General features: G+C 53.9%; 1 protein-coding gene across 1 annotated transcript in view; it reads right to left on the bottom strand.

Moving 5' to 3' along the window:
- Nucleotides 1-6,466, bottom strand: part of COL27A1 (collagen type XXVII alpha 1 chain) — a 144,937-nt gene extending 138,471 nt beyond the window's left edge. Inside the window, exon 1 of the mRNA XM_066562636.1 lies at nt 6,182-6,466. Coding sequence (XP_066418733.1) covers nt 6,182-6,237 — 56 coding nt within the window. The 5' untranslated portion in view covers nt 6,238-6,466. The remainder of the gene's footprint in view (nt 1-6,181) is intronic.
- Nucleotides 6,467-14,251: the final 7,785 nt, after the last annotated feature.

Raw genomic sequence — 14,251 nt, 5'->3', positions numbered from 1 at the left:
CCAGCTGGGGAGCCCGGGCTCTTTTCTGACAGCTCCATCCCTTGGGATGCTGTTGGCATGGAGACACTGCTGAGCCCAAGGAGAGCTGCTGCCCCAGCACCTCTGGGGAGTGGAGGAAGGGAAGCAGAACAGGATGATTCTTCATGGCCACCTCTGCCAGTATTTATTTTTTTTTTTGGCATGAGAGAGGCTAAAATCCACTTCACAAGACAACCTGAATGTCTGTGCTCATCCCCAGCAGAGTTTAAGATGTGGACACAATTCCATGGAGCAAAGATCTGACTGGGTGTCACCAGCTTGACTGCCTGAAGAGAGCACAGGAGGGCAGGGAAGGGGATCAGCAGCAGCAGCACTCCCAGGTGTTGAGAATCTGTGATCTGGTGAGGATCAATTTGTGCAACCACTGCCACTCACAACACTCTGAAGCCCACTTTTTGTTCTTATTGAGGGGTACCTTCACAAACCAAGCTCCCTGTTGATTGGCACAATGAGGAGAACAGGTCTTGGGGGAAAATCCAGCACGTAATTTCATTCCAGTGACACTCCTGGGCTGCAAAGGAGACGAGTGCACAGTGTGGGATCCAGCTGGCCCCAGCCCCGCTCCTGGACCCCTCACATGGCCAACACCGTCAGAGCTGAGAGCGGGGCCGGGTGCCAAAACACTGCAGAAAAACACTTTGGCAAAATTCACCAACTTAATGGAAAAAGCAAAAGCAGCTTCCAAATGGCAGCTGTGTGAGTGATGGGGCTGTTAATTATCCCAGGGTTTTTAATGCAGGCTCTTTTTCCGTTACAGCTCTGCAGCCACAGAGCTGCACAAGCAGCTCGAGTAGCAAGAGTAAAGAAGATTTTTCTCCTTATATAGAGCTATCAAACCCACCTTGCCTTTATCTCAGCTTCCTCTCATGAGCAGTCATTTCCACTCTATCAAGAGACACCACTAAAGGCGTTTATTTCTTTTATTCACAGGCACTGTGAGTACCACAATGAGGATCCCGGAGAAGAGAATGCTCAAGAGAGAATTTAGAGCACCTTCCAGTGCCTAAAGGGGCTCCAAGAGAGGTGGAGAGTGACTTAGGACAGAGGCATGGAGGGACAGAACAAAGAGAAAGGCTTTAAACTGAAGAAGGGCAGATTTAGAATTGCCATTAGGAAGAAATACCCTGTGAGGGTGGTGAGACACAGGCTGGCCAGAGCAGCTGTGGCTGCCCCATCACTGGCAGTGTCCAAGGCCAGGCTGGACAGGGCTTGGAGCAGTCTGGGACAGTGGAAATGTCCCTGCCCATGGCAGGGGATGGAATGAGATGAATTTTCATGGTCCTTTCCAACCCAAAGCACTGCTGCAGCCCCTGGGTGTAGAGGTGCCCCAGAGCACACATGATGTAAGCTCACATGAGCCTTTAAAGTTTTCCAATGCAGACACCAACTCCCTTTATAGCAAACTGAAGTTACTGACTGACTACAGCTTAGTTTTACTTCCCTACTTTTGGCAAAGTCCTGTGGATCAGTCCACGGGAGCTGCCCAGTGCCAGGAGTCCAAGGAAAAGCACAACTGAGAGGGACAGAGAAGCACAAACCCCCTCATTCCCTTCTGACCACACAAGTGCTGGGATGGAGCCCTGCACTGAATTAAGGACAGCAGGAGCACAACAGCCTTCAGGGTAAACTCGGTCACAAATTATCCTCGAGGAAGTGACAATTTGACAAAGCTGAGGCAACCTGTAAAATAATTGTGATCAGCTAATTCAACACTGTTTCTGGAACTGGTTTGGAACAATTTCAGCTTTTTTTTAATGAAAGGTTTGCCCTGACTTAAAATAAGAAGTCCAAATGATTTTGACATCTTGTTTGTTTAGATGACGGATTGAAGATGAAGGAAATATTTCAAGGGCCCATGGCAGCATTTAATTTTTATTTTGTTTTCTCCCTCATTTACAGCGGGGAAATGGCTTTGAAATTGCAAACGTTACTGCAAGGTGGAAAAACAATTCCCCCACCACTTTTCTCCACTCAGGTGTATATTCTTCCTGTTCAAAAGACCACAAAGCCAGCTGGAGGCTGAAAATTGCTTTTCAAGAAAAGCAAACCTGCATTTCTAGCTGTAGATCAGACTGTATCTTAAAAAGGAGAAAATGCATGTGTGGCTTAAGATGCTTTGCACATGACTGGAGGTGATATTCTGTAAGTTTTGACAAACAGGAAGCAAATCACAACCTATAAACTGAGGCTCAGAGTTGTACTGTGCATCGATTCCATCCCAGCTTTTTGGGGTAGAAATCTTATTTTGTACCAGCAACCTCCTCTGTGGAGCTTCTGGGGCTTCTGGAAATGATGGTATTTCTCCACTCCCCCTCAATTTCTGGCAAGAGCAATGGAAGCACACAACTACGTGGATGTCCCCATATTGACCCTGCTCAGTCCTTTGTTGGACCTCTCCTGCAGTATAAATGAGGTATTGACTTACACCTCCAGGCAAAGATTTTGTACACAGGCACTGCTGCAAACCCCAGCTTGATAAGAGCAAAGTTTCTGAAACATCTGAAATAGTATTACTTTTCAATCCCCATTCAGCAGCTACATTTTTAAGGAAAAGTATTGAGCAGGCAAAGAGATATGGCCCCTAGAAATCCATTCTTCAGGTCATTTAAAAATACTAAAAAACCAGAGTGGTCTAGAAAATGTCACTATTAAGTAAGTAAGGAAAAATGAAATCCCTATCCCTGGAAGTGTTCAAGGCCAGGTTGGATAAGACTTAGACCAACCTGGTCTACAGGAAGGTGTCCCTGCCCATAGCAGGAGAGTTGGATCCATAAATCTTTGCTCATCTGGCACCTACAGCTCCTCTTAGGGCTTCTCCAGGAGGGCCATCCTGACCTGCAGGGCACAGAGGTGGGGATGAGGCACCACCATGGCCAGGGTGACCTCACCCCTTGTCCTCTCAGGGGTTTAGGTTGGCACCAGCAGACAGAGGACTGAAAGGTCCCAAATTGATGGTTCTTGTCCTCCTGAGTGGAGCTGGAGCCTGTGCACTCCCTGCACAGAGCTGTCCCAGAGCTGAGCTGCTCCTGGGGCCAAACCTGCTTCCCCACCTGAGAGATGCCAGACTGATAAGGCTCAAACACCCTGCAGGCAGCTCCCAGCAGCTCTCCACACTGAGGGATCCTTCCTGGGAACCCATCACTCACCTGCCCTTCGCTCCCCATCCCTGTCTGTCTGTCTGTGATATTGGCTTTGCTGCAGTGTGAAGTGACAGCACTCAGTGCTGGCCCTGGCCTTTGTGTTCTCCAGTAACTGGAGCCCTCCACAAACAGAAGTGCTAAGCCTGGTCTGTCATCTAACTCCTTTTTTGTCCTTCCAACAAACACCTTTGCATTCCTTCATTTTGTGAATGGGGTTTGGCAGAGCCATATAGAATTCCCCATAGTTTCCTTTTGCTTCAGTAAAAGCGTCCACCATTTCTACTCATGTCCCCAACAAATTGGCAAAGGAAGGGAAGAGGGAAAGATAAACCCCACAAACCCTGTGTTTGTCCCTGAGCAGAGATTTCCAACAACAATCTCACCACAAACCTGGGCAACCTTCAGTCAGTAGCAGAATCTCCATGAACAGAGATATTAAGCAGGGCAGATTTTAACCCCTCAACCCATTGCAGAAAGGGGATGAAGCTGGAGCTTTATTTTAATAAAGCACACACTCAGAGAGACACATGGAAATGGCAGGAGGGTGGTCCTGGACTATGATGCTCTCTGTCCCTCATGGGACACATCTCCAGGTGCAATTGCCTCCTCTCTACCCCCAAGCAGCCAGCACATACATCATTTGCCACCCTATTGCTGGATTTGTCCAGCAGTGCCATGATCTGTCCCCAGACCACCTGGATCCATGTCTCCCTGCATCCCTTTCAGGCTGTCACCCATCAGAGGTCTCCAGGAGCATTGAGCCTCCTCCATGGCCAGCAAGGGGCACTGGGGCTGAAGGGCCAAAGTCACACAAGCACAATGGAACAGCACCTGGACATGTGCTCCATGTGCAGTGCAATGCAAACCCTCCCCTGAGTTTTGGAGGGGCCTGTGCTCACTGAAAATCACCCAGAGGGCCACTCTAAGCTTGAAGAGCCTGTACAACTTTGTGTTCTCGTGCTTTTACAAACTTTGGCAGCTCAAGTCTTCCAGCACACTCTGCCACTGCCACTCCTCTCCTGGGGAGCCAGCCCTGCCACTGTCACCTGCAGGTCTCCTATGGGGCCACCAGGAGCTGCCACCAGCCCTGCTCCAGAGGCAGCTGCAGGAGTGCTGGAACAAGAGAAACCCCCAGTGCCACACGGGGATCACTCCCATCACCAGCTGTCCCCAGGCAGCAAGGGTGGCCTGGTGACCCCAGGGACAAGCAAGCCACGGGCTCAGGGCACTGTCCCCAGGAGCGGTGACCTCAAGGGGACCCTGGAGCCGTGGGATGCACGGCGCTCTGCCAAGGGAATCAAGCCCAGCACCGAAATTCCCTCCGGGAGAGGATGCGAAGGGCAGCAAGCGACCTCTGCTGAGGAGGGACCGGAGCAGCACACGGCGGGGACAGGCCAGGGAGCAGCCGGGACAAAGGCGCTGGTTCCGAGGCACCGGGACACAGCACAGGCGCATTGCCCGGGGCACTGCACGGCTCAAACCCACGGCAGGGCTGTGCCAGCCGCGCACACCCTGGGGCACACCGGGAGCTGCTCTGGCCGCTCCCGGGTCCGAACGGCGCTCGCACGGCTCCGATCTGTGCCCGGGCAGGACCCGGCACCCGGGCAGCGTCTCGCTGTCCCCGTGGGTAGCGTGGTGCCCTGTCAGAGGCTGTGCTGGTGCCGAGTGTCGCTGCGGAGCGCAGCCCGTCCCCTCGCTGTGTGTGACACGCTGCTCCTGCTCGGTCAGAGGAACCTTTCTCTGCCTGCTCCCCCCTTGGGGCTGCTCCCTTTCTGACGCCAGCCACCCTTGCACGGTCCCAGGCGGTTCTCCCAGACCATGCCCAGCACGACAAAGGTGTAAATGCGAGATGCTGCAGTTACCAGACACGCCACAGCCACATCCACGCCAAAATAAATAAATAAATAACTAAATAATTTAAAAAATTCCAAACAAAACCCCCGCACCGTCAGAACCCTAAAGCGCCGAGATTCAGCCCTTGCGAGTATATAAACACACAGAAAACCGGTCAAGGAGAGCAGCTGCAGCCCCCGGGAAGGGCTCCGGGCTCTCCGTGTGGCTCCACACACAGACTGAGCCTCCAAAGGGAGCTGCCCGCTCGCCCACCCCCGGCTCCGGAACGGGGCGGCAGCAGGGTGACCCCGGCCCTGGAGGGGGGCTGCCCCCAAACCCCCCGGCCCCGATCCCCCTCTTTCCCCCATCTCCCAGCCCAGCCGGGCACAGGGATCCTGTACACAACTTTTTCAAACTGCCAGGCAGAAGAATCCCAGCCTTTCCAAGGGAGTGTCGGTAAATCATCAGTACATCCGACAACGCAGCCAGCGGGATTAACCCTTTGCGGGATCCCAGGAAAATAACAACAACGGCAACAAAACCGCCACCAACAACGCGTTTAACAATGAAAACAGTAAAATCTGGCCCCGGCTGTGGCAGAAGGGGGACGGGCAGGGTGTGCGCCGGGATCTTTCCATGCACGGATGGAGAGGGAGCAGCGTTTTGTGTGTGCCGAGCACATGAAGAGCACCGTGCCTCAGCCCCCCGGGCTCTCTCGGCTCCCGCAGCAGCACGCAGGTCCCCGTGTCCCAAAGGACAGGGTGGCAGCAGCATCCCCAGGATGCTCCCGGGAGGGGCTGGGACCCCCCCGTGCAGGCAGGGCTGCGAGGGGCAGCGGATCCGCTCCTGCATCTGCCTGGGGGCTGCAGCGGCCTCGCGGAGCAGCCCCGGGGCTGGGAGCCGCTGTCCCTGTGCTGGGTTTGGGGGGGCCGGGGGGCTCCTCCTGCCCATCCCCGCACAGCGCAGCCCCATTTCCCCGTGTCCCGCTCCGCAGCGTGGCCTCCCTGCCCGCAGCCCCGTTCTCCCCTCCAGAGCGGGAGTTTTCACATCATCCCCTGGCACAGGAATGTCTTCCCCCAGCCCGTTCCCAAATCCCTGCGGCTCCCCGGCACCCCCAGCCCGCCCGGGATTCCCTTCTCAGCGCCGGGAGTAGCGGAGTTTGTACTCACCCCCTGCCTGCCGCTGTAGCTCTGAGTCTGGAGACCGGCTCTGATTCCGGCTCCATCACGTTTAGTGCATTGTCTCTTTCGGGCAATTTTTGCGGCAATCCATCAGAAATCGGGGGATAAGGCGGTTTGTGGGTACATCCTTCCCAGGAGCTCGGCTCTCTGCCTCGCTAAGGGGTTCGGCTGGGTCACAGACACCCCTGGCCCGGACGGCTCACTCCTTCCTCCTTCTCTTCTGGGTCCTTTTGCTTACACAGATCTTTTAATCCCATTTAACTCCCTCTCGGCAGACTGCAATTACCTTGGAAAAAGGAGAGAGAACACAAAGTACACTCTAGGAAGCCAGGCTGGCCCATGGTCGCTGGATTTCTTGCCTTTTTTTTTTCCTCTCCTTATAAATAGTGCAATTTCTGTGATCTCTGATTCCCAAAGTCCGTGATTTCAAGTGTTTTCTCTTAGCTGTTACATTTTTTGTTGTTGGTTGGTTGGTGGTTGTAATTATTATTTTTATTTGCAATGCAGATGTGCCTCCCACCCCCCAAGGATCTCTCCTCTGGACTTAGAGAGAAGAGGAAAAGGCAGATTTTGAGAAATGAAAATTATTTAAGGATGTCCTTACTGCCTCTCTCTGCTGCCCTCCTCTGTAATAGTGAAGCATTTACGAGAAATTATACAAAATAAATAAATAATTTGGGGAAAAAAAAAAAGCAGAAGAAGAAGAAGAAAGAAAGAAAGAAAAAAAGAAACTCTTTTGGCCAGAACTGCAGGGAAAGAATTGAAGACCCTGTCCAGGCTCCAGGGAGGGAAGCACAGGCCCTTCTGCTGATGGAAATTGCAGCCCCCTGCACTCACCTGTCCAGGAGCCCCAAACTGGCCTGGACCCACCTTATAAAGTACCTGCCATGGCTTTTCCCTCGGGATCAGCGCTTGGTGCAGGCGAGCACCAAGCTGGGAGCCTCTGGATGGGACTCAGCCTTGGAGGAGAAAAGTCCCCCATGGCCCTGTTGTCCTCCTTGAGCTGCTCTGCTTCCCCAGGGCATCCCCAGAGCCCCTCTCATCCCAGCCCCGAGGGAGGGAATCTGCATCCCTGAGGGCAGGAACGGGGCGCTGAATTTCCCTATGCGAGCTCCACCAGAACGAGCTGGATCCTAAATCCTCTTGGCCAGCTCTGGCAGGAGAGGGGACTTCCACATGTGGATAAAACCTTCATCCCTGCTTCCCCTCTTCATCCAAAGTCCCACCCTGGAGCCACCGGCAGGTCCCTGAGGCAGGTGAGGGCAGCGGTGCCACCTCCTGCCTGCACCCCTGGGTGTCCCTGCAGCCCTGGGTGCCCCTGCACCCCTGGGTGTTCCTGCACCCCTGGGTGTCCCTGCAGCCCTGGGTGCCCCTGCAGCCCTGGGTGTCCCTGCACCCCTGGGTGCCCCTGCAGCCCTGGGTGTCCCTGCACCCCTGGGTGCCCCTGCAGCCCTGGGTGCCCCTGCCCTGCTCCCTCCCCTGCCAGCCCCTCTGCCTCGGGCACTTACTCTGCAGCGAGCTGAGAGGCTGAGCAGCATCTCCGTGCAACCCCATGGCCCTGGGCATTCATTGTCCCAGCAGCTCACGGCAATTGCTACTTCTTTAAAAATAATAATAACAGCTAAAAATAAAAAAAAATTAAAAAAAAAAGAGAAAAAAAAAAAAAACAAACCCAACACTGAAACAAAGCCCCTTCCTCCCTCCTTCCCCCTCAAGGTGTCTCCTGCGCTGCCAGCCCGGCAGAGGCGGCCGGGGTGAGGGGCCCGGGGCCAGCCGGGGATCTCTGGGGTCCCCCCAGGTTCAGCAGATAATCCTTCCCCGGGGCTGGCGCGTCCCCCTCGGGCCGGGGCTGCACTCGTGGGTCATGGATGCTGCAGGGATCCAGGAGAGAAGGGCGGTGGGGAGCGGGCGCTGGGAGGAGGGACATGGATGTGAGAGAGGTGGGAGCTCTGAGGCTGCCCTTGTCCTTTTAAATAGCTGCAGCCCGGGGACTCCGGGCTGGCGGGGGTGCCCCAGGTATCCGGTTTCAGCAAACAGCAGCTAATGAGCAGAGATCCAGCCTCCGAGGGGCAGGATCAGCGCTGCCGCCGGGCAGGGGGGCACCCCGGGCACCCCAGCAGCAGGCGAGGGGAGCGCTGAGGGGCAGGGGCTGCAGGGCAGGGCTGGGGACAGGGTAAGGGGTGAGGGACAGAGCTGAAGGGGCTACAGGACCCCCAGGACAAGGGGACAGGGCTGCAGGGTTAAGGGATGGGGCTGCAGGGTAAAGGGATGGGGCTTCAGGGCAAGGGTGACAGGGCTGAAGGGGCTACAGGATCCCCAGGGCAAGGGGATGAGGCTACAGGGTGAGGGGACTGGGCTGAAGGGGTTACAGGATCCCCAGGGCAAGGGGACAGGGCTGCAGGGCAAAGGGACAGGGCTGCAGGAGCTTCAGGATCCCCAGGGCAAGGGGACAGGCTGCAGGGTAAGGGGACACGGCTGCAGGGCACAGGGCAGGTCCTGCGAGGTGCTGAGCACCCAGCACAGACCCCAGACCCCAGCGTGGCTCTGCCATCAAGGCTGAGCCACCCCAGGGGCTCCCTCCACAAAGGGGCTCTGTGTCTTACTGCATTATCTATCCCCTGAGATGGGGAAGGGCTGAAGCACCCCACAGCTGGGCATGGGCACTGAACTTACCCACTCCCCATGAGAATACACAAAAATTACACAAAATTACACAGGCACAAGCAGCACCCCACATCCACCCACCTGAACTCGAGGCTAGAGGAGAGTGATGTTACATCACGTTCAGACCAGAAAATTCAAGGACCCACTGGCCTGACTCAGCAATGCAGGCTTTACTCAAAATCCTGACCTCAGAGCATGGCCAGAAGTTGAGGTTTCCCCCATAAATCAGATCTCCTCTATGACATCTTCTGCTACCATGCATGCCAAGGGCTTCTCTCCCTTAATGCATATATTTGGTTTCATTGTGCTTGCTTGCTGGAGCTGTGGTTTTCCATCTCCCATTTTCTATAGGCAGAAGATTTTATTCGTACTTTTGCTCTGAAGCATCTGCATTTTCCTTCCTTTCTCGCTGTAGCAGATGAAGTTTTAAGTAGAGACAGCAAAAAAAATTTGAAACCGGCAGTGTTGGGACTGGGGCTAACTAACAGCCTCACAGTTCCTCTGTCCTCCACAAAACCTTCTCAGAAGGGTGCAGCTAAGTTACACATCCTTGTCAGAAATTCCTATTCACAGAAAAATGTGTCTCCAACCCCTCTGGAAGCCCAGGAACTCAGATGACCCAAACAGTCCAGCTTTGAGGACTGTGACTTTAGGGACAACAGGCAGTGACACAGCTTGTCAGAAACACCATAAAATCTCTATTTTTTCTTAGCTATTTTTTTCCCCCAGCTGTTCTTTCCATGTTTCTCAGTCACACATTCCTCACTGAGAAACATATTCTAGGCATGCTGAAGTGTTTAAGATAAAGCTTTAATCAATTAAAAAAACCTCCAACTCCACATAATTGTAGGTTAATCCCTCTCCTGCTTATTTCTTCCTTTTCTCTCATCTGAATGCAGCAAATATTTAGTAAACTCCCTTCCCCTCAAACAAAACCAAACCCCACCCTACTTGAAAGGAACAAGGCCTGGCTTTTCAGAGAGAGGGACAAAAAGGAAAATGATGTGTTGCATCTTTTTGCAAAGATTTATCCAAAGTGGATGTGCATGGGTAGTGGGAAAAGACTGATGATGCTTCAGGTCCACAGCATCTCACCAAGGACCACCACAAAACTCACTGTGAGCCTCATCCTCAAATCCTCTGCCCATATTTGCTCCCATGAACATTTTCAAACCAAACACATGCCTAAAAGCTTTGCTAGCACGAAGACATAAATGTATCCCAGCAGTAGGAAAAAGGGAATTACTTTAAAACAAAAGGAAACCCAACATTGCTGAAGCCAAGACTTGTGCCAAATGAATTCAGGTTCAAAAATTAGACCTCATTCTTCAAAAAGAGAAAAGCCACAACATATGATCTGAATAGAAATATATTTAGCAGATTTATTTTTCTTCCCTTCCAAATTTAAATAGAAGCCATTTTAAAACACTAAATAAACTGAAGTAAAAGAGCACAGCAGTGAAATGAGAAAAAGGAAAAAAAAAAAAAAAGGAATGGGAATTGAATAGATTAATTAGCCAAAAAATAAAAAGTACAGGGGAGGAGGAAATGCCACCACACATGGGGGACAGGGAACAGAACACTTGCTTTTGATGAAACACACTCTCTCCAAAAAACCAGCATGTCATTACAGCCTGAATAAATACAGCATCTTAAATATTCCCCCCAATTTAGCCACTTGCCAGAAGAACCAGTACCCACCTCTCCTCAGGAGCTGCAGCTTGCTTGAGCACCAAGGCTCTCATTAATATAATTTTGTCTCTTTGCTCCTCTCAGAAAAGCGAGCGTGGAGGCAGCTGGGAGCCAGGGCAGGCGGTGTCCCAGTGCCCTGTGTGACACACAGAGCCTAGCTCCACGGGACAGAGAATCCCAGCCTAACCTGGCCCTACCAGCCCTCTTTGGCTTGGCCTGGAGGACAAGCTGAATTACACTGCGGGCATTTGCACCTCTGCCCAAATCCAAAAAGTGCCCTGGATCACTCACTGCCCCCAGAACTCACAAGGAATTACAGGGATGTATTTGGATATATTTAGATAAATACTCCATTCAGGTTTCAAAACCGTGGCATAACCAGGCAGAAGTGAAAACCGCGGCACCGGAAAAACTTGTGGGAGGGATCAAACAAACAGGCGAAGGAAAGGTGGGATAAAGAGCCTTTCACTCCCTGCTGGGCTGGGGATCCGCACCCAGCCTGGAGCAGGAGTGTCTAAACTTGGTGCCTGGCTAAGAGCGGCTGGAGCAAAGGCAGCAGGGTGATGGTGCCAGCCGGGGTGGGAGAGCTCTGCAGGGAGAGCAGGGCTGCGGGCACACCTGGCAGGGACAGGGCATTCACCAGGCACGGGAGAGGGGCTCATCCCAGCCCAGACACGGGCACGGCACCCCGGGCACAGCACCCGGCAGGGGCACAGCATCCCCGGGCACAGCATCCCCGGCAGGGCACAGCACCCCGGGCACAGCACCCCGGGCACAGCATCCCCGGGCACAGCACCCCGGGCACAGCACCCCGGCAAGGCACAGCACCCCGGGCACAGCACCCCGGCAAGGCACAGCAGGGCTCATCCCAGCCTGCACACGGGCACAGCACCCAGCAGGGTACAGCAGGGCACAGCACCCCGGCAAGGCACAGCACCCCGGGCACAGCACCCCGGGCACAGCATCCCCGGGCACAGCACCCCGGGCACAGCACCCCGGGCACAGCATCCCCGTCAGGGCACAGCACCCCGGGCACAGCATCCGCAGGGCACAGCATCCCCGGCAGGGCACAGCACCCCAGGAAGGCACAGCACCCCGGCAGGGACACAGCAGGGCTAATCCCATCCCAGACACAGGCACAGCACCCCTGGCAGGGGCACAGCACCCCGGGAAGGCACAGAACCCCTGGCAGGGGCACAGCAGGGCTGATCCCAGCCACACACGGGCACAGCACCCAGCAGGGTACAGCAGGGCACAGCATCCTGGGCACAGCAGCCCTGGCACAGCATCCCGGGCACAGCATCCCGGGCACAGCAGCCCTGGCACAGCAGCCCTGGCAGGGCCGGGCAGTGCCCAGGAACGAGCCCTGCTGACTCAGCACCCGCGCTGCAGCATCAGCAGCCTCGGCAGGCAGAGCCCCCGGGCTGGGGCTGATCCCTGCCTGCCGGGCTGGCACGGAACTGTTTCTGCCCAAGAGGCCGTTTCTGTCCCTTTGTCCCCCCATATCTGGCTGCAGTGCTCTCTCAGGTATGTAATTCCCTGAGTAGGATTTCCTAATCCTGACATGAGTTTTCTATTCAGATAACATGGCACTTTTCACATCCGTGGGCTCTACTCAAATGACTGGCACTAGTTCAAGCCTTGGATTAAAGCCTTCCCTACCCTGCAGGGACCTGACTATGAGCAGAAACCTGCTCAAGAGCTTCATTTGCCTGCTGAGAAGTCTCACCATCCATGGCAGTCAAGATCTGAAGAAGGCAGAAGCTGGCCCAGCTGGGATCTGGTCAATGGATGCTCCTAATTTGGTCTCTCTGGCCTCAGCCATCAGTGCAAGCCAGGAGGTTTCTGCAGAGGAGCAGAGCATGCAGCACTCCTGGTTTTAGGGTTTGCTGTTTGACAGCTATTCATGATCCAAAAGCTGCTGTGGGTTGTGTTTCTCGTTCCCAGTGCACTGTGGAAGGTATTAATTATAGAGGAGACACACAGAAAGCTTGAAAATCATGTATGTAAGAGAATTGCTGCCCAGTGTTATCCCCCCCCTCTCCTCAGCCCTCCTGACAAAGCCATTCCTGTCCTGTGCCACCGGCTGCCGGTGACACGTTTGAACTCCTGCAGCCTTTTGATGTAAAATGTTTTAAATTCTTTTTGGGAACACTAAAGGCTTTTGTGTCCTGGCCGGTGCTGTGGGGATGCCACGTGTGGCAGAGACTGATCTTTCTGTGCTTTCCAAGTGCACCATGTCACACGGGGCTGCCCGGCCAGCCGAGAGGTGGGAATGGCTGTTAATCATTAAATGGAGCCCTTCTCCATGGGAATGAAAGGGAACACAATGCAGCCAAACCCACCCTTCCCATGGAAAGGCTGCCTGCTGATTACAGCTCTGTCCTACCCTGCCATGGAGGTGTCTGGGGAGCTGCAGTTTCACAGGATGGCTGGGAGGTGATTTTTCAGCTGATGGCAGCAGCAGCAGCGTTGGGCTGATAGGTCAGCCCCGACAGGGTAATGCATCACCAGGCTTTGACAGGCAGATATTACAGCTCCTAAACCCTGACTGCCTTTAAGGTATTAGGGAAAGACTGCCTGGTTTTGTGAACATCCCTTCATTTCTCTGTTTGTCCATGTGCTCTCTCTCTGGTTTGGGACCTATTCAGTCACTGGTGCTGGTGGAAAACACAGGAGAATCAACACCACCAGCCAGTTTAGAGCTGTGTTCTCCAGCCTAACCACCAGCCCAGGGCCTGTGGCACAGTGTGGTGATCCTATATATGAACAGAAGAATACCAAGACCTGTTTCCCCCTTTTACCATGGAGGGGAAAAAATAATTGACCATGAAATGCCCTGTGGGCTGCTGCACAGGAGAGCAGCTCTCCCTGCCTGGGGTTTGCTGGTTAAGTGCAGAAATGCATCAGCAAGCACAAAGCACTTTTCCCACCAGTGTGCAAAGGAGTTTGTTCATGCCATGGGCCCATGGAGATGTTGAGAGCTGTCCTGGATGAGTGCAGGTAACACGAGCTCCCTAAAGACACAGCCTTTCTGTTCTTCATGAAACAGAACCACCCTGAGAGTGCCTTCCCCCTCAGCAAAGGAGTCACACCAGCACATTAAAGTGCCTGCTGATCTCAATAATTCCCTGCACATTAAGGACAAAAGGACAACTGCCACTGTGGCTGCTGCTGCTATGACAGCAATTTACCATGGCAGGGAGCACAGAGCAGTGTGTCGTGTTTCAGCCTGAATTCTGCAGGTCACACAACTCTTATGATTTTAGGCAGCAGTGCCCAGTCCTGGTGTGGTCTGCCAGAGTTCTGATATCCCAGTGACACTGGTGCAGGTGTGGCTCAGTGCCTGTGCCACAGCCCTGCACCCACAACACACAACTGATGCAGGAGAGATGAACCTGACCTGCTCTGAACCCTCTGGACAAGGATTTGGGAGCTGCAGGCAGCAAACATGGGAAGGTACAGGCTGTGGAGTCACTCCAGGTCCTTCTGGAGCAGGGATGCTGTTTGCTCTGAAGAAGAGGAACAAGCCTGAGGGTGAGAACACAGTGCTGGTGGCAGCTGGAGCTCATGTGCACACCCAGGCAGCCTCAAGGCAGAGTTCAAAGGGAGATGGAAATCAGTACAAGATCTTGGCCCTGTGTGCTACAGCCCAAGTGCCTGGGACAAAGGTTTTGTGCAAGACAGAAACTAAGCCTGAGT

Source organism: Molothrus aeneus, chromosome 19 (genome assembly GCF_037042795.1).
Source record: "Molothrus aeneus isolate 106 chromosome 19, BPBGC_Maene_1.0, whole genome shotgun sequence".
In the NCBI taxonomy this organism is placed as follows: Eukaryota; Metazoa; Chordata; class Aves; order Passeriformes; family Icteridae; genus Molothrus; species Molothrus aeneus.
Note: the sequence above shows the minus strand (reverse complement) of the source record. Positions and strands in the feature narration are given on the sequence as shown.